The sequence below is a fragment of the Coloeus monedula genome (assembly GCF_965178545.1).
Source record: "Coloeus monedula genome assembly, contig: HAP1_SCAFFOLD_1, whole genome shotgun sequence".
In the NCBI taxonomy this organism is placed as follows: Eukaryota; Metazoa; Chordata; class Aves; order Passeriformes; family Corvidae; genus Coloeus; species Coloeus monedula.
The window spans coordinates 625,059-651,775 of record NW_028120830.1 but is presented as its reverse complement, the minus strand read 5'-3'; the positions used below and the strand labels follow the sequence as shown (position 1 = coordinate 651,775).

Genomic DNA, 26,717 nt, shown 5'->3' with positions numbered 1-26,717 from the left:
CCTGGAAGTTGGGAAGGGGTTTGGGGGGATCCTGGGGGATTTGGGGCACCCCTGGGTTTTTGGGGGTCCTATGGGGGTTGGGGATGGTTTGGGGGGGATGTGGGGGTGGTTTGGGGCGTGGCTTGGAGGGGGATTTGAGAGGATCCCCTTGGGCTCTGGGGGTCCTGGGAGGCTTGGGGGAACCGCTGAGGTTTGGGGGTGGTTCCCGGGGATTTGGGGGACCCCTTGATGTTTGGCAGGGTTGAAGCGTTCCCTGGGGTTTGAGGGAATCCCCTCAGGCTTGGGGGATCCTGGGGGAACCCCTGGGGTTTGGAGGTTCCTGGAGGAGATGGGGACATTTTGGGGGGGTCCTGTGTTTCGGGGCTCAGTCCTTGCCGCGCGAGGCCTCGGCGTTGGCGCGGAGCACGGCCCCGGGGCTGGGGTACGGCCGCTGCTGGAACAGGGGCCCGGCCGCCGTCGTGTCCGCTCCGGTCTTGGCCTCGTTGCGTTTGGGCAGCCCCGTGGACCACGTGCCCCTGCCGTGACAGCACAAGGGGGGTCACTGAGGGTCCCCCAAAACTCGGGGCACCCCGATAACCCCCAGCCTTTCTCCCCTCCCATACCGGGGCGCGTCCGAGTAAGCGCTGGGGTCCATGGGGTCCAGCTCCTCGTCTTTGCGGCCGCCTGGGGGGGGACAGAGAGGTCAGCGCAGCCCTGCTTTGGGGTGTGGCAAGCCCTGGAATGCTCAGAGCCCCCAAAATCCCGGGGGACCCCCCACCCACCTTTCTTGCTCTTGGGGTACGGCGCCAGCTCCTCGCGCCGGTGGAAGCGGCGCTCCCGCGGCGGCTCCTCCTTCTCGTGGCCCCTCTCGGGGGGTTCCTCAGGCTCTGGGGGGGCACCCAGGGTTTAGGGAGGGGCAGAGGCCCCAAATCCCCCCTCAGGGTTTTGGGGTCCCCTCCTAGACTCACCCGGGTTGCCCTTGAGTCTCTTGGCGGGTTTGGTGATGACGGAGTTGGGGTCGTTGGGGGACAGCCACGACACCAGGTCGGTCTCCACGTTCCAGTAGTAGGGCAGCCCGCTGCGGGGAGGAGCAGGGGGCTGGGGGGGCCATAAGGACCCTGGGAGGGGCCCTACAGCCCCTATAGACCCCAGAGAGAGGTCCTATAGTCTGGGGTGGAGTCGCACAGTCCCTACAGGGAATGAGAGGGGCCCTACAACCCCTACAGACCCCAGGCAGGGCCCTTCGAGACCCTGGAGAGGGTTCCTACAGATCCTGGAGACCCCAGAGAGGGTCCCTATAGCCCCCATAGTGCCTGACAAACACCTCCATATGCTCTGCAGCAGCTGCTAAGGGTCCCTATAGACCCTGAACGTGTAACCCTACCCCTGCAGCAGCTGGAGAGGCTGTGCACAGCCCCCAGACACCTGGAGAGGGACCCGACAGCACCCGGGAAAGGCGCGTGGAGAATCCCCACAGCCCCGTAAGGCCTGAGCAGGGGCCCTACAGGCACCGGAGAGGCTGCTCAGCACCAGGGAGGCTGCTCAGCACCAGGGAGGGTGGACACCACCAGGGAGGGTGGACAGCACCTGTGCCGTCCCTACAGCCCTGAGCAAGGTCCCAAAAGCGGCCTTACAGGGGGGTCTCTCCAGCCCTACAGCGGCTGCAAAGGGTCTCTGCAGCACGTGGGGGGGTCCCTGCAGCCCCTGTAACACTGAGGGGGGGTCCCAGCAGGAGGGGTCTCACCAGGTGGGGTCGATGACTTTGTACCAGGGTGGGATCAGCCCCTCGAGCCTCGAGGCCTCGTAATCCACGTGGGCGTCGTCGTAATCCTCAGCGATGATCTCCTCCTCGGGCTCTGGGCAGGGCCATCAGCCTGGTCCCGCCAACAGCCACTGCCCACAGCCACTGCCCACAGCCACTGCCCCAACACTGCCCACAGCCACAGCCACTGCCCACAGCCACTGCCCCAACACTGCCCACAGCCACAGCCCCAACACTGCCCACAGCCACAGCCACTGCCCCAACACTGCCCACAGCCACAGCCACTGCCCACAGCCACTGCCCACTGCCCACAGCCACAGCCACTGCCCACTGCCACTGCCCACAGCCCACTGCCCCAACACTGCCCACAGCCACAGCCACTGCCCACTGCCACTGCCCACTGCCACTGCCCACAGCCCACTGCCCAGAGCCACTGCCCAGAGCCACTGCCCCTGCCCACAGCCACTGCCCACTGCCCACAGCCACAGCCACTGCCCACTGCCACTGCCCACAGCCACTGCCCCAACACTGCCCACACCCACAGCCACTGCCCCAACACTGCCCACACCCACAGCCACAGCCCCAACACTGCCCACAGCCACACCCACTGCCCACAGCCACTGCCCACAGCCACACCCACTGCCCACAGCCACAGCCACTGCCCACAGCCACTGCCCACAGCCACTGCCCACAGCCACTGCCCACAGCCACAGCCACTGCCCACAGCCACTGCCCCTGCCCACAGCCACTGCCCACTGCCACTGCCCCTGCCCACAGCCACTGCCCACTGCCACAGCCACTGCCCACAGCCACTGCCCGCTGCCCACAGCCACAGCCCACAGCCACTGCCCCAACACTGCCCACAGCCACACCCACTGCCATACCCACTGCCCCAACACTGCCCACAGCCACTGCCCACAGCCCCAACACTGCCCACTACCACAGCCACAGCCCACAGCCACTGCCCACAGCCCACAGCCACTGCCCACTGCCACTGCCCCAACACTGCCCACTGCCACACCCACTGCCCACTGCCACAGCCACTGTCCATAACCCCGCCTGCTGCCCCTAACCCCGCCCACAGCCGCACCCACCGCCCCAGCCCCAGCCACTCCTTTGCAGTGATCTGGGGTGGGGCCAGCACAGGAGCCTCACCCACCCCATTGCCCCACCCAGCACCCAGAGCCCCACCCAGCACCCAGAGCCCCGCCCACATAAACTCCACCCACAGCACCCCGAACTAAGGGGGTGCACCCAGCCCACGCCCCCACCGCACAGCCCCCAAAGCCCCCAGCCCCCAAAGCCCCCAGCCCCGGGCTGTTCTCACCGGGCTCCACGTGCTTGAGCAGCCCCCGCTTGGCCAGGCGGGACTGGAGGGCCACGGGCAGCGGCATCGCCCCGGCGGGGCCACGGGGCAGCGCCGGGACACTCCGGGAACCTCCCGGCACCCTGCCGACGGGACACAGGAGAGGGGGGGATCAGTCCCTGGAAACCCGGGAGACCCCCGAGAGCTCGGATCCCCACCGGGACAGCCCCGGAACCTGCTGAGAACCCAAGGAATCCCCCAGAACCTCCTGGTGACCCCGGAGACCGGCGGGACCGGGGGAACTCCCACCCGGGGACAGCCGGACACCCCCAGAGGCGAGGGAACAGCCCGAGAACCAGCGGGGTCTGTCCGGAATCCTCCCGCACACGGCAGAATTCCCGGTAACCCCAGAGACCCCGGCACCCCCCGGTAATCCCACAACGCTCCCGACATTCTTTAGAACCCCGGAGCACCCCAGGAACAGCCCTGGAAATGCCAGAGGCCCCTGAAAGACCCCCCTGGAGCCCCGGAACCCTCTCAGTAACCCCAGTAAGGGCCCCGTTACCCTGGTTCCCTCCCAGTAACCCCAGTAAGGGCCCGGATCCCTCTCAGTAACCCCAGTAAGGGCCCGGATCCATCCCAACAACCCCAGTAAGGCTCCGTTACCCCGGATCCCTCCCAGTAACCCCAGTAAGGGCCCGGATCCCTCCCAGTAACCCCAGTAAGGGCCCCGTTACCCTGGATCCCTCCCAGTAACCCCAGTAAGGGCCCCATTACCCCCAGTCCCTCCCAGTAACCCCAGTAAGGGCCCGGATCCCTCCCAGTAACCCCAGTAAGGGCCCGTTACCCCCAGTCCCTCCCAGTAACCCCAGTAAGGGCCCTGATCCCTCCCAGTAACCCCAGTAAGGGCCCTGATCCCTCCCAGTAACCCCAGTAAGGCCCCGTTACTCCCGATCCCGCCCAGTAACCCCAATAAGGACCCCGTTACCCCGGATCCCTCCCAGTAACCCCAGTCAGGGCCCGGATCCCTCCCAGTAACCCCAGTCAGGGCCCCGTTACCCCCGATTCCTCCCAGTAACCCCAGTAAGGGCCCTGATCCCTCCCAGTAACCCCAATAAGGGCCTCATTACCCCCAGTCCCTCCCAGTAACCCCAGTAAGGGCCCCGTTACCCCGGATCCCTCCCAGTAACCCGAGTAAGGGCCCCGTTACCCCGGATCCCTCCCAGTAACCCCAGTAAGGGCCCCGTTACCCCCAGTCCCTCCCAGTAACCCCAGTAAGGGCCCGGATCCCTCTCAGTAACCCCAGTAAGGGCCCCGTTACCCCGGATCCCTCCCAGTAACCCCAGTAAGGGCCCCGTTACCCTGGATCCCTCCCAGTAACCCCAGTAAGGCCCCGTTACCCCGGATCCCTCCCAGTAACCCCAGTAAGGGCCCCGTTACCCCCAGTCCCTCCCAGTAACCCCAGTAAGGGCCCGGATCCCTCCCAGTAACCCCAGTAAGGCCCCGTTACCCCCAGTCCCTCCCAGTAACCCCAGTAAGAGCCCCTCACCCCGGATCCCCCCGGAAGCCGCCGGCGGCCCCGACCCTGCTCACGTGACCGCGCTGCCCCCTTGGCCCCGCCCCGTTGCCCCGGCAACCGCGCTGCCCGACCCGCCGCCGCTCTGCCGGTCACGTGATCCTGCCCTGACCAATCATCCGCCAGCATGCCGCAGGCGCTCAGCCAATCAGCGCGCGGTAACGCGGCAGGCGGAGCGCGTGGCTCCTGTGGGCGCCGCCATGTTGGGGGGCGCGGGCGGGCACCGCGGTGTTTTTGTAGGGTCGCCTTTAAAGATGGGGGGCACCGGGGCCGGCGGCGCCTGAGAGGGGCTCCACGGCCTCCCCAGTGTTTATGTCGGTGTGCAGCCTGCAGTGTTTACACGGGGCCGGCTCCCAGCTGTCCCCAGTGTTTCTTTGGTGTTTCCAGCCCAGCCGCCTCTGTTTCCGTAGGGCCCCCCCATGTCCCGGGGCTTCAGTGACACTGGTGGCCAAACTGGGGCACCGCCCCTTTATTAAAGCTTTGCCCGCGGGGTCAAAGGTCACCGTGCAGAGGTCAGGGGGTCCCTGAGGCAGTCATGGGGTCAAAGTGCAAAGGTCACACCCGTGAGGGAGGGAGGTCAGAGGTCAAAAGTGCTCAGCAAGGGGCAGAAGTCAAAGGTCAACAAATGCCAGAGTGGGGTCAAAGGGCAAAAGTCAGCACCGAAGTCCCCATGGGAGATCAGAGGTCAAAGGTCACCAACAGGAGGTCACCAGGAGGTCCCTGAGGTTGGAGGCCACCAAGAGAGATCAAAGGCCCCAGCAGAGGTCAGAGGTCAGCAGCAGGTCACAGAGAGGTCAGCAGGGGAGGGCAGGGGCTGCCAGGTGGTCACAGAGGGGTCAGCGGCTCCTGGCAGAGGTCAGAGGTCACGGCGGGGGCGGGGTCAGGCCAGGCGGCAGCCGCGGGAGCGGGGGCGGGGCCGGGGGGGCCGCGGAGGGTCCGGGGAGGCCCCGGGGGGGCGGAGCTGTGGGGGGAGGGGGATGGGCTCCCCCAGGAACAGCCCCTCCCAGGAGGACGAGGAGGAGGAGGATGAGGAGGACGAAGGCCAGCGGGGGCGGCCCCTCCCCCGCCGCACCCCCGGCCCCGGGGGCGCAGCCCTGGGGGGGGAGGGGCACGGCCCGGGGGGGGGAGGGGCATCACGGGAGGTGACACAGGGAGGGGAAGGGCCACGGGGGGCGGGGGGAGGGGACACGGCGGGGGCAGGGGGGGAGGGGCGGGGGGCGGCCCCCAATTCCGGCATCGAGTGGCGATGGGGGCCCCCCCGGCGGAACCGGGGCTGCGAGCCTGCGGGGGAGGGGCCCAGTTAACCCCCCCAGTGTCCCCAGTGAACCTCCCACCGCCTCCCCCAGTGCTCCCAGTAACCCCCCCGTCTCTCCCAGTTCCCCCAGCACCTCCCAGTGCCCCCCAAGACCCTCCCACCAACTCCCAGAACCCCCAGCTCCTCCCAGGCCACCCCACACCCCCCAACCTCCCCCAGTGTCCTCCAAGCCCCTCCCAGTACCCACCACAGCCCCCCCAGAGCCTCCCACTCCTCCCAGTGCCCCCCAAGATCTCCCCAGTGCCCCTCCCAGTGCCCCCCCCTCACCTGCCGGGGGTCCCCCACCCCAGGAGCGCCGCTGGGGGGCGCTGCGGGGGGTCTGGGGGGGCCCCTGAGCGCAGCGGGGGGAGCAGAAGATTTGCCCCCCCCGGGGCAGGAAGGGGCGGCCCAGCAGGGGGCGCCCGCAGGGGGCGCAGCGGAAGCAGCCGGGGAGGGGGTGCCAGTGCTGCCCCCTGTGGGTGACGTGGGGCGCCTGCAGGTCTGGGGAGGGGGGAGAGAGGGGATTGGGGGGGCTGTGACCTTAAGTGGGGGGCTGGGATCTCTTTGGGACCCTTTGGAGACCCCTCGAGGATCCCCCCAACCCCCCTGGAACCCCCTGGGGACCACTTGGACACCCCTTGGGGTCCCCTGACTCCCCTCAGCATCTTCTGAGCAGCACCAGGACCCCCCTGAACCCCCCCGGGACCTCCTTGGGGACCCCCTGAACCCCCTGGGACCCCCCCAAGCCCCCCTGGCAATCCCCCAACCCCCCCGGCCCGTGTCCCCCCCTCACCGATGGGGTCCCCGCAGGTGTCGCACAGATGGGCACCGCGGGCGCGGCAGGGGGGACACAGGGGCTGCCCCCCCCCGGGCAGGTTCTGGGGATCCAGGGGCCCCTCGCACTCGAGGCAGCGCAGGTGCCGCAGGTGCCACCGGCGCCCCCCGGCCTCGGCCCAGCGCCCCCCGAAAATCAGCTGGGGGGCACAAAGGGGGAGGGATCAGCACCCAAAGAACCCCCACAGCACCCCTGGGTGCCCCCCAGCCCCATAAATGTCCCATAAACCCCACAAGTGACCCATGACTGCCCCCCCGGCCTTGGCCCAGCACCCCCCGAAAATCAGCTGGGGGGCACAAAGGGGGGGGGGGGGTTGGGGGCATACCCAGCACCCAAAAACCCCCAGGCCCCTCAGCTCCCCCAACCACCCCATAACTGTCCATAGCACCCCACAACCACACAGAACACCCCATAACCACACTCAGCACCCCCATCACCACCCCAAAACCCCACCCCAGCACCCCATATCCACCCCATAACCACACTCAGCACCCCCATCAACACCCCAAAACCACACCCCAGCACCCCATATCCACCCCAGAACCACCGTAGGTGCCCCCCTCACCTCGTCACAGCCCGGACAGCGGTGCCTGAGGGTGTCCCCGTGGTGTCTCCCGCAGAGCAGCCGCCCCCCGGCCCCCCCGGGGCAGAAGTACACGAGGTCCACGAGGGGCTGGTGGCACTGGTGGCACTGGAAGCACTGGGGGTGCCAGCACAGCCCCAGCCCCGCCCGCCCCGCAAACACCGCCAGGGCCCCCCCCCGCACCGGGCCCCCGCACTGGGGAGGGGAAACATTGGGGTCAGGGGGGTGCCCCAGCCTTGGGGGACCCCCGAGGGTTTGGGGGCTCCAACCCCCCCGGTTTTAGGCTCCCACCCTGGTTTTGGGGTCCCTCGCCCCGATTTTTAAGCTCCTCTTCCCTCTTTTTGAGCACCCATCCCCCCTCAAATATTCATGTCCCCACTCCCAGTTTTTGGGGTTCCCTCCCTCGTTCTGGGGCTTCCCACCCCCCATGTTTGGGGTTTCTCACACATTTTGGGGGCTCCACATGATGTTTTTGGGGTCCCTCACCCCAGAAGTTTAGGTTCCACTTCCCTGTTTTTGGGCTCCCCCAACATATCCAGGCCTCCATTCCTATTTCTGGGCTCCCCACTCCCCATTTTTCGGGTTCCTGACTCATTTTGGGGCTTCCCACCCCCAAAATAGGTGGAGAAACCCTAAACAAGTTTTATGTGGAGTCCCTCATTTTTGGCAACCCTCACCCCTATTTTAAAGTTTCCCTTCCCTGTTTTTGGGGCCCCCCAAAATCTCCAGGTCCCCGCTCCTCTTTTTTGCCTTGCCTCCCCAAATTCTCTGGGGCTCCCCCTCATTTTCTGGGGTCCTCTCCCAATATTTTTGGGGTTCTCTCCCAATATTTTTGGGGTCCCACCCCCATTATTCCCAGCCCTCCCCAATACTTTGCCTCCCCCTTTTTTGGGTGCCCATTTTTGGGGTGCCCCCACCTGCTGGCAAACGGCACCGGCGCTGGTGAGGGGGAGGGGTCGGACACTCCCTTGGCCCAAATTTTCCCGTTTCCGGCGTTGGGCGAAAAGTTTCAATTCCCGACGTTCGGCCTCGTCCAGGTCGTGGCAAAACTGGGGCTAGAGAGGGTCGGATTTGGGGGAGTGAACCTCAAAACACCTCAAAAATCCCCCAAATAATACCTCAAAACTACCTAGAAACACCAAAACAGCCCAAAACCAACCCAAAAATGCCCTCGAATAACCCAAATCCACCTCAAAATAAGCTAGAAACATAATAAAACACCTCAAAATGACCCTGAACTAATCCAATTGCCCTAAAACACCCCAAATACTCCAAAACCACCCCAAAACCGCTTCATACATCTAAAAATGCTCCAAATACATCAAAACTGCCTTAAAACAACTGAAAAATGGGCCCAACCATTTCAAAATGCTTCCAAATTCCACAAAACTGCTCCAGGAAGAGCTCCCAGAACCCCCTTGGATGCCCCCAGCCGCCCCCCAGAATCCCCCCAAGCCCTCCAAAGCCTCCCCCGCCCCTCAGGACTCCCCCTCAGTGCCCCCAGAGCTCCTCTAACCCCCCCGGGCCCCCCTCACCTCCAGGTCGTGCGGGGGCAGCTGCCGGAGCAGCTCCCGCAGCCGGTGCCGCTCCCCGGGGCTGCGGAGCCGCGGCACCAACGGCGGCGGCAGCAGCGAGAAGTACTGGGAGACCTGCGGGGCGGGGCTTAGCGGGGCGGGGCTTAGCGGGGCGGACCTAAGGGGGCGGGGTTTAGCGGGGGCGGGGCTTAAGGGGGCGGGGTTTAGCGGGGCGGAGCCTAAGGGGGCGGGGTTTAGCGGGGCGGGGCTTAGCGGGGCGGGGTACAAAGGGTGTGGCCTCACTGGGGCAGGAGGGAGAAGTTCTGGGACACCTGTGGGGTGGGGTTTAGTGGGGTGGGGCGTGAGGGGCGGGGCCTAGCGGGGCGGGGTGCGGGGGCGTGGCTTAGGAGGCAGGGTGCAAAGGGCGTGGCCTCACTGGGGCAGAAGGGAGAAGTTCTGGGACACCTACAGGGTGGGGCTTTGTGGGGCGGGGCATGAGGGGTGGGGTGAGAGGGGCGTGGCTTAAGGGGGCTGGGATTAGCGGGGTGGGGCATGAGGAGCAGCGCACGAGGGGCGGGACTTAGCAGGGCAGGGTGCGATGGGCGGGGCTGGGCAGAGCGGGGCTTAGCAGGGCGGGGCAGGGGCGGGGTGAGGAGGCGGGGCTTAGCGGGGTGGGGCACGAGGGACGGGGCTTAAGAGGGTGGGGCGCAAGGGACGGGGCTTAGCGGGCCAGGGTGTGAGGGGCATGGTTTAGCAGGGTGGGGCACAAGGGGCGTGGCCTCAGTGGGGCAGGTGGGAGAAGTACTGGGACACCTGAGGAAGGGGCGGGGCTTATCGGGGTGTGGCCCAATGGGCAGGGTTTGATGGGGGCAGGTGTGAGAAGCACTTGGTCACCTGCGGGAAAAGGGGCGGGGATTCAGTGGGCGTGACTGGAATAGTGGGGTCTGATTGGATGGGGCCTCGTTGGGGGCGTGGCCTCACTGTGGGGTGGGGCAGGTGACAAAATCCAGCAGCACCTGCGCAGGGGGATGGGGGAGGGGCTTAACCAATGGGTGGGGCCTGGAGGAGGGTGTGGCCCATAAGAGGGTGGGGCTTGGATGGGGCAGAGCCTCGCTGGGGGTGGGGCTGCACTGGGGCAGGTGCGAGAAACACACCTGAGGGGAGGGGCAGGGAAAGGGGGCAGGGCCTCAATGGGGTGGGGCCTGCTGGGGCAGCTGGGAGGAGTCACTTGCAGGTGGGGGGGGGCTTTGGGGGGGCGGGGCTTGTTTGCATGGGCGTGGCCTGGAGCAGGGCCGGGGCTTGGCTTGGGGCAAGGGGGGACTTTCCCCAGTGGGCGGGGCCTGTATGGGACTGGGGCACCCCGGGAGGGGTTTGGGGGCCCTTGCAGGGGACAGGGCTCTATGGGGGGACAGAGGCACCCCCGGGGGGTCCCCTAAAGCCATGGGGTCTGGGGGGGCCTTTGGGCTCTCACAGCTCTGCAGGGTGGGTTCAGCTGGGGGTTTGGGGGGAGACCCCTGTGCTGGGGCCTCAGGGGTACACGGGGGGGCCGGGGGGGTCAGAATTCTGTGCTGTAGGGGGCTGTAGGTAGGGGCGAGGCCTTCAGGCCTTCATCACTTGGGGGGCTTCTGGGGGGCTTCTGGGGGGCTTGGGGAGTCTGGGATTACCTGGTCAGGGCTGAGGCCGGGAGGGGCCCAGGCAAACTCCTCAGCGGAACACCCTGAATCCTCGGAGCCGGGGGGGGGATGGGATTCGGGGAGCAGCCGGGCCAGGACCCTCTGTAGGGTCGGGGGGACCCCCCCTCCAACGTGCTCCCCCCGAGGGCATTTGCAGTGCTGGCAGATCTTCCTGGGGGAGGAACAGGGGGGCTCTGGTGAAGGGGGGACACCCCAAAATCCCCCTTCCAGCCCCCCCATCCCAGCCTCACCTCCATGGGTGCTCCTGGAAGCCGGGACAGAGTTCCTGGCATGCCCGGCATGGCCGGCCTCGGTCGGGGTCCTCGGCCTGGGGGGGCAGGAACGGGGTCAGGGGGGGTCACACCCCAAAAACAGGGTTGGGGGGCTAGAGAGGCACTGAAAAGGACAAGGGGTGCTGGGAGCAACACCCCAAAAGGGATGCTGGAAGTTGGGGGGGCAACATCCCAAAAATCGGGTCTGGGGGGCATCAAAATGGGGTGTGGGGGGGGGATGGGGAAGCACCAAAAGGAGTCGGGGGAAACACCAAAAACGGGGTCAGGGATGGCTGGGGGGGAACCTCCCAGAAATGGGGTCGAGGGGGCACAGGTCAGAGTTGGGGGGTTGGGTGTAGGGTCACACCCCAAAATCGGGGTTGGAAGGTTGGGGGATCCCAGGGGCCGGAGGTGCAACCACCACAAACGGGGGCGGGCGTGCTGGGGGGGGATTCACCCCCTAAGCCCCCTCCCGCCCCACAGCCCCCCACCGCAGCGTCCCCCAACCTATATACCCCTACAGCCCCCCATTACCCCCCACAGCCCCTTTCCTTGAGCCCCCTTCGAGACTCCCCCAGCCACAGACCCCCCCCACACCCCAGGGACCCCTGCCCCCCACACCTGCCCTACAACCCCCCCAAACCCCCTTCCGCGCCCTAAGCCCCGCCCCCTCAGTGCCCACCCTTCCAGCCCTCCCCCGGCCCCCAGACCCCACCAAAACCCCAAAGTGCCCCCAAAGCCCCCCGGGCCCCCGAATTCGCCCCGCCCCTCACGTCTCGCTCCGATCGCCGCCGCCGGGACCCCCGGGTGAACATGGCGGGCATTGGCCACGCCCCGGGCCCGCCCCCTCCACGGAGACCCCGCCCCCGGCCCCGCCCCGAACCCGCGGGGCCGCGGCCCCTCGCAGTCCCGCCCTTTGCGTTGCCCGGCAACCGCCAAGCCCCGCCCCCAACGCCGCTGGCCCCGCCCCCCCGCCTGGCCCCGCCCCTCGCTCAAAGCCGGGGTTCTCTGGGGGTTGGGGGCTCAGGGGAGTTCGGGGGGCTCAGAGGTTTTATAGGGTTTGGGGGTCTCAGGGGCTTTGGGAGGGTTTGGGGGGCTCGGGGGTTGGGGGATTTTGGGGGCGTTCAGGGGAGTTGGGAGGAGCCGTGGGCGGAGCCTCAGCGCGCTAAGCCCCGCCCCCCGGGGCTTATCGGATTGGGGGGGCCCCGTTTTGGGGGGGCCTCAGTGCTCGTTGTTCGTCCTCAGTGCGGGACAACAGGTGAGGGGCGCGGGGGGTCGCGGGGGGTTTCAGGGGGTCCGGATCCCCAAGGGCGCTTGGAGGGGCTGGGGATCCCCAAGTGGGTCTGGGGGTGGGTCCCATAGGGGTCCCGGCTCCTCTGGGGGGGGATTTTGGGGGGCTGGAGACCCCCAAATGTGGGGAGGAGGGATCTGTGGGTGTCCCTAATGCCTGGATCACAATGAGTGCGGAGTTTTGGGGGACCGGGACCCCTGAGCGGGTGCGGGGGGTCTATGGGAGTCCCGGACTCTCCCCTTGAGAGGCCCCAGGAATTTGGGGGTCCCAATTCCCCCTCGCACCCGCAGAACCGCTGGGGGGGCTCAGCACCCCCAAACCCCCACTCGAACACCCCAACCCCTCCCCAGAGACCCCCATCAACCCCAAACCCCACTCAGAATCCCCCAACACCCCAAAAACTCCCCCAAAAATTGCTGGACGGGGGAGAAAAGGGGAATTTGGGGGGGTTCCTGCACCCCCAAAACCCACACGACCCCCCAAAATTCTCTCAGAAGGCCCCAACATCCCCGAACTCCCAAACATCGCAGGGGGGTGGGAGAAAGAGGAATTGGGGAGTCCTGCGATCCCAAATTCCCCCGAAGCCCCCCAAACAACCTCAGAAGACCCCAAGCTGCCCCCCCCCCATCAGCCCCCCCGGCCCCTGGGTCCCGTTTTTGGGGGGTTTGGGGGGTTTTGGGGGCTCGGGGGGGTTGGGACATCTGAGGCTCCCCCAATTTTCCTCCTCTCCCCGAGGTCACGTGATCCAGCCGACTCCAGGTGTCGGGGACTGATAAGGGCTGATAAGGGGGGGCGGCCACACCCACCCCCCCAAAACGCCCCCAAAAAGGGGCGGAGGTGTCTGGGTGGGGCTGATTAAGGGGGAGGGGCAGCTTTGGGGGGGCCCCGCCGGGGTCCTGGTGCCGGGACCCCCACAGAGCCCCCCGACCCACCTGGAAAGACCCCAAAACCCCCCAGGAAGGACCCCAGGATGGGGCTGATTAAGGGGTGCGGGGACAATTTGGGGGGCTCGGGGGTGTCGAGCCCCCCCAGACTCCCTTTCTTGCCCCTCCCCCAGCAGCTTTGGGGGCTGGGGGGGTTTGGGGGTGCCGGGCCGCCCCCGACCCCCCATTTTCGCCCCTCCCAAGCAGTTTCGGGGAGGGGGGGGGTTCAGGGGGCTTTGGGGGATGAGGGGTATCAGGGGTATTTTGGGGGGTTCTGGGGGTGTTTTGGGGCTGTGGAGCCCCCCCTTTTTTTGCCCCCCCTCAGCAGTTTGGAGGGGACTTGAGGGAATTTTGCGGGAGTTCTGGGGGGGTTTGGGGGATGAGAAGGACGAGGGGGATTTGGGGGGGGGTTGGGGTGTTTTTTGGGGTGCTGGACCCCCCTGACGCCCCCGTTTTTCCGCCCCCAGCACCATGGCCGCTCTGCTGCGCTGCCCCGTTCTCGCCCGTCACCCGTGGCTGGTCCGAGCCCTGGCCACGGCCCCGCCCCGCCCCCACCCAGGTACCCGAAATTTGAGGGAGAGGTGGGGGAGGGGAGGACATCCCCCCCCCCTTTGACACCCCCCTTTCAGTTTTGGGGAGTTTGGGGGAGTGGGAGGAGTTTTAGGGAAGTTTTGGGGGGGTGGGGAGCTTTGGGGGGTTTTGGGGGCTTGGGAGAGTTTTGGGGTGGGTGAGGCGGAGGTTTGGGGTTTTGGGGAGAATTTTGGGTGGTTTTGAGGGGTTTTGTGGGGGAGCCTAACTGGGGTTGAGGGAATTTTGGGGTGTTGCAGGGTTTTTTGGGGATTTGGGGGTGCTGGTCCCCCCTGAATCCCCTTGTCCCCCCCAGGTGACCCCCCCGAGGGGTCCCACTGTCCCTTCATCGATCTGGGGGGGGAGGAGCCCCCCTTTGTCCAGCGCGCGGCCCCCGAAGTACAGGAGGACGTGACCTCCCCCGAGCCAGGTGAGGAATTTTGGGGACTCCCCCGACGCCTCCCCCCTGTACCGGGGATACCCCAATGACCTCTGACCCCCCAGAGCCCCTGGACTGGCTGCTGGATTTGGGGGACCCCCTCGAGGACCCCCCCGAGCGGCGGCTGGAGGAGAACCTGCCCGGTGAGGGGGGAGGGGTCTGGGGGGGTTCCGGAGGGGCTCGAGGGGAGCTGGGGGGGATTTGGGGGGGCTGGGAGGGGATCCGGGGGTCTTTGGGGGTATCAGGTCAGTTTAGGGGGGTTTGGGTGTGCAATGAGAGGGTTTGGGGTCCGGGGGGGGTCGGGTCTGATGTGGGGCTGGGGGGGCTTGGTGGGGTTTGGAGTCCCCCCCAAAAAAGACGCCTTTCCCTACAAGGCGGTTTTGGGGTGCAATAGGGGCGTTGGGGGGATTTTGGGGTGCAGTGGGGTGTTGGGTGTTTTGGGGTGTCCCTCCAACCCTTCCCCCCCCGCCCCGAGAATGCCTTACCCCATGAGGTGCTTTTGGGGGGTGGGGGGTGATGGGATTTTGGGGGGCTCTGGGGGGTTTTGAGGTGCGGTGGGGGGTCAGGAGTGCTGTGGCAGTTTCAGGGTGCCCCCCTGACCCTTTTTGCCCCCCCCAGAGGACGCCTTCCCCTACGAGGCAGTTTTTGGGGGGCGCCTGGCGGGGCTGCGCCGCTCCCACACCTACCGGGAGTTCACGGCCGTGGGGCGCCGGGCCCAGCACCCCCCGACCGCCTTTTTGGGGTCCCCCCCACGCCTGATCCAGCTCTGGTGCTCCAACGATTACCTGGGAATGAGCCGCCACCCCGAGGTGCTGCGGGCAGCCAGGTGGGAACCCCAAAATCCCCTTAAATCCCCTTTAATTGCCCCCAAATCCCTTAAATGCCTCCCAACCCCCCCCAAATCTCCTTAAATCCCCCCGAAGATCCCCAAATCCACTTAAATTCCCCAACTGCTCCCGGATCTCCCCCAAATGCCCTTAAATCCCCTCAAGCTCTCCTGACTCTTCCCCTTAAATCCCCCAAATTCTCCCAAATCACCACCAACCCCTCCCAAATACCCACAGCCTCCCACCAAATCTCTCCCTCAACCCCTCCCAAATCTCTCCCAAAACCCCCAAACCCCTTCCCAAACCCCCGAAATCCTTTCCAAACCTCCCCTAACCCCCCCAAATCCCCCCCAAATCCCCTCCCAAATCTCTCCCAAACCCCTTCCCAAACCCCTGAAACCCTTTCCAAACCTCCCCTAACCTCCCCAAATCCCCCCCAAATCCCCTCCCCAAATCCTTGCCAAGGCCCTTCCAAATCCCCCACAACATCCCAAATCCCTTACAACTGCTCCCAAATCCCCAACATCCCAAATCCCCTGCAACTGCTCCCAAACCCCCCCAAATCCCCCCAGCCCCTCTGACCCCGTGCCCCGGGTGCCCCCAGGGCGGCGCTGGGCGCTCACGGGCTGGGCGCGGGGGGCACCCGGAATATCGGGGGCACGTCCCCGCTGCACGGGGCGCTGGAGCGGGCGCTGGCCCGGCTGCACCGCCAGCCCCGCGCCTGCCTCTTCTCCTCCTGCTTCGCCGCCAATGACACCGCCCTGGCCACGCTGGCGCGGCTTCTGCCAGGTACGGGGCATCCCAAACCCGGCAGAGCACCCCAAAATCCACGGGGAGCCCAAAACACCTGAAGGGGATCCGTAAATCTCACGGGAACCCCAAAAAAACCCAGCCCGGTGGGAGTCAGAGCTCTTGGGGTTCTACAAGACTTGTCGTGAGAAGCTCTTCAAGTTCTCTGGGCAACCCCAAAAACCCTCTTGGCAACCCCAAAAATCTGCTGAGGAGCCCCCTCACCAAAGTGCATTTTATCCCCCAAAAACTCTTGGGTCCCCCAAAAACTTGGCCCCAAAAAAACCTTGTGGGACTCAAAAAAAAAAAAACTTACAGGGGAACTCTGAAGGTCTTGGACCCCAAAAAATCTCTTGAGAACCTCAAAAAAACCCTTTGGGAACCCCAAAAATCTGCATGGGAGCTCCCACAAAGCCAATGGGACCTCAATAACATCAGGGGATCCCCTAAAATCCATGGGAACAGAAAGAACCTCGTTTTAATTCTACAAAACCTGCTGGGAACTCCTAAAAACATCTCCAGATTCTCTTGGCAACCCCAAAAATCTGCCCCGCTCCCAACTTTACGGGACCCAAAAAAACTCCTGGGATCCCAAAAATCTCCTGGAACACCAAAAAACCTCATGAGACCTAAAAAAATCTCATGGGAGAAATCCAAAGCTCTTCAGACCCCAAAAAACCTCTTGGGAACCCCAAAAATTTGCATGGCAGCCCCCCCCCCCCTCCAAGCTTATTGGACCCAAAAAACTTCCTGGGACCCCAAAAACCTCTTGGGAATCCCCCAAACCTCTTGAGAACAGAAAAAACTCCTCCTGGGAACCCCAAAAATCTGTTCCTCTTTAGAGCCCCCCCAAAACCACGTGGGACCCCACAAAACCCCTGTCATGGGACCCAAAAACCCCCAGGATCCCCAAAATCCTTCATGGGACCCTAAAACCCTCTTCTGATTCACCCAACACACCCCCCGAGCCCCCCCAAAACCTCCCAAAAGGAAACCGAGGGGTGGGAGGGTTGGGGTGGGTTCTAGGGGTGCTGATGGGCACAGTGGGGTTTTGGGGTGGGTTTTTGGGGTGCTGAGGGTGCGGGGGGGTTTTGGGGTGCCCAGGCTGCCAGGGAACCATGGGGAGTTTTGGGATGGGGTTTTGGGGTGGATTTTGGGGGTGCTGAGGGTGCGGGGGGGAATTGGTTTGGGGTTTTGGGGTGCTGAGAGTGCGGGGCAGTTTTGGGGTGCCCCTAGGCTGCCACATTTTCTCGGATGCCGGGAATTACAGGGGGGGGGAGGGGGGGGTGGTTGGGATGGGTTTTTAGGGGTTCCCATGAATTGGGTGGGGGTTTTGGGTGCTGATGGGCATGGGGATTTTGGGGGTTGGGCTTTTTGGGTGCTGACGGGTTTTGGGGTGCCCCCAGGCTGCCACATTTTCTCGGACGCGGGGAACCACGCCTCCATGGTGCAGGGGATCCTGCGCAGTGGGGCCCCCAAACACGTCTTCCGCCACAACGACCCCCAGCACCTGGATGAGCTTTTGGGGCGCAGCCCCCCCGGGATCCCCAAAATTGTTGCCTTCGAATCCGTCCACTCCATGGATGGTCAGTGCGGGTCACCCTAAAACCCCCCAGAACCACCGGGACACCCCACAACCCCCTGAGATCCTCCCAAACCTGTTCAGACAGCCCCAAAGCTCGTGGGGTTCCAGGTGTCCACACCTCTCCTCAGACCCCCCAAATCCTCCCAGTTCCTACCAAGGTCCCCCCAAATCCTCCCCAATTCCATCCAAATCCCCTCAAATCTCCTCAATCCCCCTCAGTTCCTCCTTAAATCCCCCCAACCCCTCCTAAATCTCCTTGAATCCCCCTAAATCCTTCCCAGCTCCCCCAAGTCCTTTTAAATCCCCCCCCCCCAAAAAACCCAACCCTCTCCAAATGCCCCAAGTTCCCCCCAAAATCTCCTTGTACCCTCCCAAATCGCCCCTATACACTCCCATATCCCCCCCAATTCTCCCGTTTGCCCCAGTTCTCCCCAAATCCCCCCTAAATCCCCCACTATCCTCTCCAACTCCCCCCAGTTCCACCCCTAATCCCCCCAGCACCCCCACAGCTCTCCCCAATTCTCCCCTAAATTTCCCCAAATGCTCCCGGACCCCCCCAAATCTCCCCCATATCCCCTCAGTTCCCCCCAAATCCCCCCCAAATCCCCCCAGTTATCCCTTAAACCACCAAGTATTGCCCCGAAATCCCACTCAGCCCCCCCATCTCACACCAGTGTCCCCCCAGTATCGCACCTGTCCCCTCCCATGTCCCGTCCCATGTCCCCCCAGGCCTCTGTGACATCCCACCCACACACGGCATTCACCCCCAAACACCCCAAACTCCTCCAAAATCCCTCCAAATCCCCCCAAACCCCTCCAAATCCCTCTCCAAACTTCCCTAACTCTTCCAAATGCCCCCCAAACTCCCTCCAAACCCCCTCAACCCCATCAAACCCCCACTAAATCCCCCAAACCTCTCCAAATCCCCTTCAATTCCCCCAAACCCCTCCAGACCCCCCCATGGCCCCCCCCCGCCCCCCCCCCGCTCAACAGCGCCCCCGGTGGTGCCCTGTGACATTGCACCGGCCCGCCGCGCTCAGCCCCAAAAACCGCCCCAAAAACCGCCCCAAATCCCCCCAAACCGCCCCAAATCCCCCCAAAGCCGCCCCAGACCTCCCCAAATCCCCCCAAACTGCCCCAAACCGCCCCAGACCGCCCCAAATTCCCCCAAACCGCCCCAAATTCCCCCAAACCGCCCCAAATTCCCCCAAACCGCCCCAAATCCCCCCCAAACTGCCCCAAACCACCCCAGACATCCCCAAATCCTCCCAAACTGCCCCAAATCCCCCCAAACCACCCCAGACCTCCCCAAATTCCCCAAAACCGCCCCAAACTGCCCCAGACCCCCCCCAACCGCCCCAGACTGCCCCAGACCACCCCAAACCTCCCCAAACCATCCCAGATCTCCCCAAACCGCCCCAGATTCCCCCAAACTGCCCCAAACCGCCCCAGACCTTCCCAAACCGCCCCAAACCTCCCCAAATCCCCCCAAAACGCCCCAAATTCCCCCGAACTGCCCCAGACCTCTCCAAACCGCCCCAAACTGCCCCAGACCTCCCCAAAAACCGCCGCAGACCTCCCCAAACCGCCCCAAACCCCCTGTGCGCCCCCCAGGCTCCATCGCCCCCCTGGCCGAGCTCTGTGACGTCGCCCACGCCCACGGCGCCCTGACCTTCGTGGACGAGGTTCACGCCGTGGGGCTCTACGGGCCCCGGGGCGGCGGCATCGCCGAGCGCGACGGCGTCACCGGAAAGGTGGACGTGGTGTCGGGCACCCTCGGTAAGGGGGGGGCACCCCGAAAATGGGGGGGGCACCCTCGGTAAGGGGACACCCCGAAAATGGGGGAGGGACCCTCGGTAAGGGGGCACCCCGAAAATGTGGGGGGAGGGACCCTCGGTAAAGGGGCACCCCGAAATTGGGGAGGGAGGGACCTTCGGTAAGGGAGGGGCACCCCGAAAATGGGGGGAGGGACCTTCGGTAAGGGGGGGGCACCCTCGGTAAGGGGGGGGCACCCCGAAAATGGGGGGGGCACCCTCGGTAAGGGGGCACCCCGAAAATGGGGGGAGGGACCTTCGGTAAAGGGGCACCCCGAAAATGGGGGGGGGAGGGACCCTCGGTAAGGGGGCACCCCGAAATTGGGGGGGAGGGACCTTCGGTAAGGGGGCACCCCGAAAATGGGGGGGGGACCCTCGGTAAGGGGGCACCCCGAAAATGGGGGGGGAGGGACCGCATGGGTGGACACTGGGGTCGGGCTCTCTGGGGGTTTGGGGGGTCTGTAGGGGTTTGGAGGGGGTCAGGGCGGTCCCTGGTGACTTTGGGGTGCCCTGACCCCCCGTTCCGCCCCCAGGGAAGGCGGTGGGTGCCGTGGGGGGGTACATCGCGGGGGGGGCCGCTCTGGTGGACGCCGTGCGCTCCTTCGGCCCCGGCTTCATCTTCACCACGGCGCTGCCCCCCCCCGTGGTGGGGGGGGCCCTGGCGGCCCTGCGGGTTTTGGGGGGCCCCGAGGGGGGGGCCCTGCGCCGAACCCACCAGCGCCACGCCAAACACCTGCGGGTGCTGCTGCGCGACAGGGGCGTCCCCGCGCTGCCCGCCCCCAGCCACATCGTCCCCGTGCCCGTGAGTGGCGGCCGGGGGGGGCTTTTGGGGGGGTCTGGGGAGGATTTGAGGAGGTCTGGGGGGGCTTGGAGGGGTCCCCGTGTTGCCCACCCCCAGCCACAACATCATCACCGTGACCGTGAACTGGAGGGGTCGGGGGGGCTTTGGGGGTGTCTGGAGGGGCTCGTGGGGGGATGTGAGGAGGTTTGGGGGGATTCGGGGGACTTTGGGGTGTAGGGTGGCCATGGGGGGGCTCAGGGGGGGGGCCCCCTGTCCTGCCCGCTCCCAGTCACATCGCCCCTGTGCCCGTGGGGGAGGGGGGCACTCGGGGGGGGGGGGGGCTCAGGGGGTGGGTTTGGGGGTCCCGCAGCCGTATTTTGGGGTGTGACGGTTTTTGGGGGTGCAGGTTGGGGACGCCCTGGCCGCCACCCGGCTGAGCCGGGCCCTGCTCGAGCGGGGACTGTACGTCCAGGCCATCAACCCCCCCACCGTGCCCAGGGGGGGGGAACTGCTGCGCATCGCGCCCACCCCCCACCACAGCCCTGCCATGATGGAGCACCTGGCAGGTGAGGGGGGACACGGGGGGCTCAGGGGAAAGATGGCCATGGGGGGGCTTTGGGGGACACAGGGGGGGTCATGGGGGGACACAGGGATGCGGGGATTTGGGGCTTTGGAGGGGCGGGGGGGACATGGGAGGGTCCCAAGGACTGGGGGGACCTGGCGACATTGGTGGAGGGTCACAGGGTGGGGGTCCCTGGGTGACACCAGGCCGGTGCTCCCGGCTCGGGGGGGGGTCACTGGTCAGTCGGGGGGGTCCGTACCCTCCCATGACCCCGTGTCCCCCCCCCAGACCAGCTGTCCGAGTGTTGGGGGGCGCTGGGGCTGCCCCGGGACACCCCCCTGGGCCCCTCCTGCGCCTCGTGCCAGCGGCCCCTGCACTTCTCCCTCATGAGCGACTGGGAGCGGCAGCACTTCCAGCTGGGGGGGGTCCCTGTCATGGGCTGACCCCCCCCCAAACCCGGGGGGCGTCCCGACTCCCCCCGGCAACTTCAGTCCCCGCCCCGCGGCCGCCTGAGTCCCTCCCAGTGCTCCCAGTTCCAGGCGTTAACCCATTACGGGAGTGGGGGGTGTTCCTCTCTTTTGGGGGGGCGCTGGGGGTGTCCCCCCATTGCCCCTCCCGTTCCTCTCCCAGTTTTTCCCCGTTTTCCTCCCACCCATCCCAGTCTCTCCCAGTAACAATGGCAATAAACCAAGATGGGACTGATGATGCGTCTGTCTCTTTATCTTGGGGGTGGGGGGCAATCACTGGGGGTGTCCCCCAATTTCCCCCCCATTACCTCCCTCCCCCCTTCCCCCCAAATTCCTGGGTCCTCGTGTCCCTCCCAGTGCTCCCAGTTCCAGGCAATCAGCCGTGATGGGACTGATGCTCTCAGTGTCGAGCTCTCTCTGGGGGGGAGCTCCCCAAATTCCCCTCCCAATTCCTCCTTCCCAATTTCCACCCCCTCCCCCCCAAACTCCTTGGGTTCCTCCCCCCCCGCCCCTTCCTAGGTCCCTCTCAGTGCTCCCAGTTCCAGGCCATCAACCATTATGGGATGGAGCCTGAGGCCTCTCCCCGAGGGGGTTCCTGGGGGGTCCCCTCTCCCCCCCCCACTCCCCCACCTGGGTCCCTCGGGGGGTGGGGGAAGGGCTCCCCTGGGTGCTTTCCTGCCCTTATCAAGATTTTGGGGAATGAGGAAGGAATTTTTGCCCCCCCCAGCACCCAGAGGTGGGGGGACCCCCCCAGCCATGACGTCAGTCCTGGGGGGTCCCTCCCCCTCCCAGTCTGCCCAGTCCTCCAGGGCCTTTCCCAGTGCCACCAGTACCCGGCGAACTGGTGCCAAGGGGACTGAGGTGTCCGGGGAGTGACCCCCCTCCCGTGCCCCCTCGCCGGCTGAGGGACCCCCAAAATTCAAATGGAGGTACCGGGGGGGAGGGGGGCGGGTCCCACTCCTTGCACAATCTCCCCCCGGACCACCCCCCTTCCTCTCAACCCCCCTCCCCTCTCTAACCCGCCTCTCCCAGACCCCCCCATGCCCCCTCCCCACGGAGCCCTCCCAGCCCCCCCAGGCACCCCCTAAACCCCCCGTACCCCCCCCGCACCCCCAGTCCCCTTTTAACCTCTCACAGACCCCCTGACCCCCCCCAGTTTAACACCCCCTCTACCCCCCCCCACCACGCCGGGCATCCCCACAACCCCCAAATAACCCCTAAAGTCCCCAGCCCCATCCTTAACCCTTCCCGGACACCCCCTCTGACCCCCTCTACCCCCGCCCCTCTGGACACTCCCCAACACCCCCCCATCTATCCCCCTTTGACCCCCCAGCCTCTCCCTCAGCACCCCAGAGCCCCCCTCTTTAACATCCCTTCTAAACTCCCTCGCCCCCGCCCCTCCGGACACCCCCAACCCCCCCCAAATCACCCCTCTATTGCCCCCCAGGCCCTCATTTAACCCCCCCCCTTGCCCCCACAGACGCCCCCCGGGCACACCCCCGGCCCCTCGCTGCTCATGGCCGAGGTGGGGTCCCTGCGCTGGCCTTGGGGGGACACCCTGGTGCTGGTGGCCCTCAGGGACCCCCCTGGTGCCTCCCGGGTGGGCCCGGGGACCCCCTCCCTCGGCCCTCGCCCCCTTTCCGGCGGCACCTGAGGGTGCCGGGGACCCCCGCCGGGCCCCCCCATACATCCCCATGCACCCCCCTCTAACTCAGCCCTTCCCACTGAGCCACTCCAGTCCGTCCGGGCACCCCCTGAGCCCCCCATACACCCCCCCCCCCCAAATACCCCACACACCCCCGCCCCTCTTTAACCCTCCCCAGACCCCCCCAGCCCCCACCCCTGTAACATCCCCCCAACCCTCCTCCCTACCCCAGCCACCCCCACCCCCCCAATGCCCCCCATACCCTGCCCTACGACCCCCAGCCTCTCCTTTAACACCCCCAGACCCCCCCTCTTTAACACCCCCTCCAACTCCCCTAACCCCGGACACCCCCTAAAGCCCCCCTACACCCCCCATGACACCCCCAGACCCCCACTTCTCCCTCCTTCTCCCCACAGACCGCCCCGCCGCCCCCGGGCACCCCCTCGCCGCCCCGGGACGCGGCGCTGGCCATGGCCGAGGTCGGGGTCCTGGCGCTGCTGCTCGTGCTGGCCCTGGGGGGCAACGTCCTGGTGCTGGTGGCGCTGAGGGCCCCGCGCCGGGACCCCCGCGGCCCCGGGGCGCCCCCGGCGCGGCCCGCGCGGCCCCTGCGGCGCTACCTGCGGCACCTGAGCCTGGCCGACCTGGCGGCCGCGGCCGGGCAGGTGCTGCCGCAGCTGCTCTGGGACCTCACGGACCGGTTCCGCGGACCCGACGCCCTTTGCCGCCTCACCAAGTACCTGCAGGGCGTCGCCATGTTCGCCTCCGCCTACGTGGCCGTGGCCATGGCCTGGGACCGCCGCCGCGCCATTTGCCGCCCGCTGGGCACGGGGCTGAGGGCCGGGGGCGCGCAGGGGGGCGGGGGGCGCGGGGCGCGCTGGGGGTGCTGCAGGTGGGGGCGTGGGGGCGCTGGGGACACGGGGAGCGGGGTGCGGGGACGTGGGGACACCGGGGACACCGGGGACACCGGGACGCGGGGACACAGCGGGTGCTGGCGGGGGGACACGGGGCAGGCCGGGGACAGGCATCGCGCCGCCTGGTGGCCGCTGGGCGCGGTGCAGCGGCAAGGGGGCGGGCAGGGGGACAGGGGTGGGGACAGTGGGGACGGTGGGGAGGGGGTAAAAGGACTTGAGGACACTGGGGACGGCCAGGGAGGGACACAGGAAGCCTCCGAACGCAGGGGGAGGTGTGGTGGGTGCTGGGGGTGGGGGCGTGGGGGCACCGGGTACACTGAGAATGAGGTGCGGGGCCATGGGGACACTGGGGACACCCAGGGGAGGACACGGAGACAAATTGGGTGCTGGGAGTGTGGGGGCACTGGGGCCGCTGGGGATGAGGTAGGGGGACATGGGGACACTGGGAATGGCAGGTGCTGGGGGTGGCGGGGTGAGGGCAGGGGCGAGCGGTGGGGGTGCTGCGGGAGGGGGCACGGGGACAGTGGGGGCACCAGAGATGGTGTACAAGGACATGGGGACACACAGGATGGCACACAGGAACCCTCTGGATGCTGGGGACAGGGACATGGGGACACTGGGGATGCCAAAGATAGGATGGGGGGACATGGGGAGACCAGGGGTGGCAGGTGGGGACATATTGAGGACACCAAATATGGGGCACAAGGGCATGGGGAAACTGGGGGTGGTGCAAAGGGATCCGCTGGGTCCTGGGGACAGAGACATGGGGACACTGGGGACACTCAGAGTGGCTTAGGGGGACACACTGGGTGCTGGGGGTGGGGACACAGGGACACTGATGACACCAGGGATGGGTCACAGGGACCCAAGGGGTGCTGGGGATGGGGACACAGGGACAGCAGCAGGGATGGGGCACAGGGACGCAGGGACACCTGGGATGGCACATGGGAACCTGCTGAGGGCTGGGGACACAGGGACAGTGGGGACAGCATCACTGCCACATCCCCTCTGTGCCCCCCAGACCCCTGTGTCACCCCAGTGTCCCCAACCCTCCACATCACTCCAGTGCCACCAAGCCCCAATGGCACCCCAATGTCCCTCCATGTCACCCCAGTCTCCCTCTGTGTCACCCCGGTGCCACCAAGCCCCAATGGCACCCCAATGTCCCTCCATGTCACCCCAGTGTCCCCAAGTCCCAATGGCACCCCAGTGTCCCTCTGTGTCACCCCCGTGTCTCCAAGTCCCAGTTGCACCCCGATGTCCCACCAGGTGTCCCCAGTGTCCCCAAGTCCCAATGGCACCCCAATGTTCCTCCACGTTCCCCTGATGTCCCTGTCACCCCCCTCATCACCCCAGATGCCCACAAGGTCCTTGTCACAGGCCACCCTGGGGGGGTCTGGGACCACCATGGGGATGTCTGGGGCCAGCAGGGGTGGCTCTTGTGCCACCACAGAGGGGTCTGGGGCTATCACGAGGGGGTCCTGGGCCACCATGGGGGAATGTCAAGCCACCATGGGGGACTCTGAGGCCACGACACAGGGGTCTGAGGCCACCATGGAGAGGAACTGGGCTACAATGGGGGTGTCTCAACCCACCCAAGGTGGGTCTGGGACCATCATAGAGGGGTCTTGGGCCACCACAAGAGTGTCTGAAGCCACCATGGGAGGGTCTTGGGCCACCACAGAGGGGTCTGGTACTACCACGAAGGGGTCTGGGGCCACCATGGGGTGGTGTCAGGTGGCCTTGGGGTGGGCTGGCACAGCCCTTGGGTGGGCTCGCTCTGGGCTGGGCCGGGCCCGCTCGGCACTGGCCGAGGCTCGCAGGCGCTGGGATGCGCTGGCCACGGCCTGGGCACTGGCGCTGCTCTTTGGGCTGCCCCAGGTTGGCATCTTCGGGCAGCGTGAGGTGGCCCCAGGCGAGAGCGACTGCTGGGCCACCTTTGTCCAGCCGTGGGGTGCCCGTGCCTACGTCACCTGGGTGGCCCTGGCCGTGCTGGTGGCCCCTGCGGTGCTGCTGGGGGTGCTGCAGGTGGCGGTGACGCGCGCACTGAGGGGGACACGGGGGGTCCCGGGGGGTCCCGGGGGGCTGGGACGGGCCCGGGCCAAGAGCCACCGCATGGCCGTGGTGGTCCTGGGCGTGTTCGTGCTGTGCTGGACCCCCTTCTTCTGCGCCCAGCTCTGGGCAGTGTGGGACCCCCGTGCCCCCCGAGAAGGTGAGAGGGAACGGGGGGACATGGGGACAGGAGCGGGGACATGGGGGGCATGTGGGGGTGGGCACATGGGGATGCTGGGACATGGGCCCAAGGGGACAGAGGGATGGGGGACGTGAGGATGGGGTCACAGGGAGAGGGGGACATGGGAATGTGATGGGCGTGGGGGAATGGAGGACATGGGGGTGTGGGGGGTGGGGACATGGTGATGGGGAGGGACATGGGGATGGCATTGGAGTTATGGGGGACATGGGAATGGGGCCACGGAGGTGCCTGGGCCATGGGGGTGGGTCCATGGGGACACTGGGACAGGGGAGGGGGACCCAGCTGTTTCCCACACCAGGGTGGACTCTGGCTGGGGGTGGGTGTCAGGGAATGTCCCCCTCCCAGAGCCTGGGGGGGTCATGGGGTGTCCTTGGGGGTGCTGTGGGGTGTCCACAGGTGTCACCAGATGTCCCTGTGTCCCCCAGGCCCTGCATTCACCATCCTGATGCTCCTGGCCAGCCTGACCAGCTGCACCAACCCCTGGATCTCGGCCACCTTCAGCACCAGCCTGGCCCGGGCCATGGCCCGTGTCCTGTGTCCCTGCCGGCACCCCCGGGGGCACACGGGGTGACACAGAGTCACACGGGGTCCCACGGGGACACGGCCCGCGTCCTGTGTCCCTGCTGCTGCCTCTCAGATCACACGAGGTGACACAAGGTGACACGAGGACTTGAATGAGGATGGGGGCTCGTGCTGCATGGGGGGACTTGAGTCACACAAGGACTCAGTGGGGACACACACGGGACTCACACGAGGACTCGAGGACGCCCAGGGGGTCTCGTGTCACACAGTGGGGGCCGCACGAGGACCGAGAGCTCGTGGTGCAATGGGGGGGGCACGAGGATTGGGGTGCTGGGGGCGGGGCTTGCACGAGGGGGCGGGGCTTGCACGAGGGGACACAACTGGGCCTCTTGCAAACCCTCGTGCAAGGGATGGGGGGACACGAGGAGGGGACATAAGGGGAGGGTCAACCTCCCCCACTGTCTGTAAACCCAATCACCAATAAACCAGATTTTTACCCCAAATCCCCCAATTTGCAGCACCCCTCAACACCCCATCACGTCCTCC

General features: G+C 66.3%; 3 protein-coding genes across 3 annotated transcripts; 1 reads left to right on the top strand and 2 right to left on the bottom strand.

Annotated features, from left to right (window-relative positions):
- Positions 1–6: 6 nt before the first annotated feature.
- Positions 7–4,710, bottom strand: PQBP1 (polyglutamine binding protein 1). Its single transcript, XM_082303494.1, has 7 exons — positions 4,597–4,710; positions 3,069–3,190; positions 1,724–1,835; positions 948–1,057; positions 762–866; positions 603–663; positions 7–515 (listed from the first exon to the last, which is right to left on the bottom strand). The coding sequence occupies exons 2-7, from the start codon at positions 3,133–3,135 to the stop codon at positions 365–367; spliced, it is 606 nt and encodes a 201-aa protein (XP_082159620.1). The 5' UTR covers positions 3,136–3,190; positions 4,597–4,710; the 3' UTR covers positions 7–364.
- Positions 4,711–5,503: 793 nt separating this feature from the next.
- On the bottom strand, positions 5,504–11,617 carry LOC309585512 (prickle planar cell polarity protein 3-like; the record flags this gene model as incomplete). Its single annotated transcript, XM_082303493.1, has 9 exons — positions 11,568–11,617; positions 10,774–10,850; positions 10,514–10,694; positions 8,871–8,984; positions 8,253–8,390; positions 7,318–7,530; positions 6,711–6,891; positions 6,206–6,418; positions 5,504–5,904 (listed from the first exon to the last, which is right to left on the bottom strand). Exons 1-9 carry the CDS (start codon positions 11,607–11,609, stop codon positions 5,504–5,506), a joined length of 1,560 nt encoding a protein of 519 aa, XP_082159619.1. The 5' UTR covers positions 11,610–11,617.
- A 347-nt stretch (positions 11,618–11,964) lies between these two features.
- On the top strand, positions 11,965–21,075 carry LOC309585515 (5-aminolevulinate synthase, erythroid-specific, mitochondrial-like). Its single transcript, XM_082303495.1, has 11 exons — positions 11,965–12,052; positions 13,476–13,567; positions 13,892–14,005; positions 14,080–14,157; positions 14,633–14,840; positions 15,446–15,630; positions 17,037–17,216; positions 18,830–18,994; positions 19,563–19,831; positions 20,217–20,376; positions 20,661–21,075. Exons 2-11 carry the CDS (start codon positions 13,480–13,482, stop codon positions 20,813–20,815), a joined length of 1,602 nt encoding a protein of 533 aa, XP_082159621.1. The 5' UTR covers positions 11,965–12,052; positions 13,476–13,479; the 3' UTR covers positions 20,816–21,075.
- The last annotated feature ends 5,642 nt before the right edge of the window (positions 21,076–26,717 follow it).

Coding starts and splice junctions, on each gene's coding strand:
- PQBP1 (XM_082303494.1), bottom strand. CDS start 3,135: ATGCCGCTGCCCGTGGCCCTCCAGTCCCGCCTGGCCAAGCGGGGGCTG. Junction 1,058..1,723: donor AAAGTCATCGACCCCACCTG/GTGAGACCCCTC, acceptor TCCTCCCCGCAG/CGGGCTGCCCTACTACTGGA. Junction 867..947: donor GAGACTCAAGGGCAACCCGG/GTGAGTCTAGGA, acceptor GTGCCCCCCCAG/AGCCTGAGGAACCCCCCGAG.
- LOC309585515 (XM_082303495.1), top strand. CDS start 13,480: ATGGCCGCTCTGCTGCGCTGCCCCGTTCTCGCCCGTCACCCGTGGCTG. Junction 14,158..14,632: donor GCTGGAGGAGAACCTGCCCG/GTGAGGGGGGAG, acceptor TGCCCCCCCCAG/AGGACGCCTTCCCCTACGAG. Junction 14,841..15,445: donor GAGGTGCTGCGGGCAGCCAG/GTGGGAACCCCA, acceptor GGGTGCCCCCAG/GGCGGCGCTGGGCGCTCACG.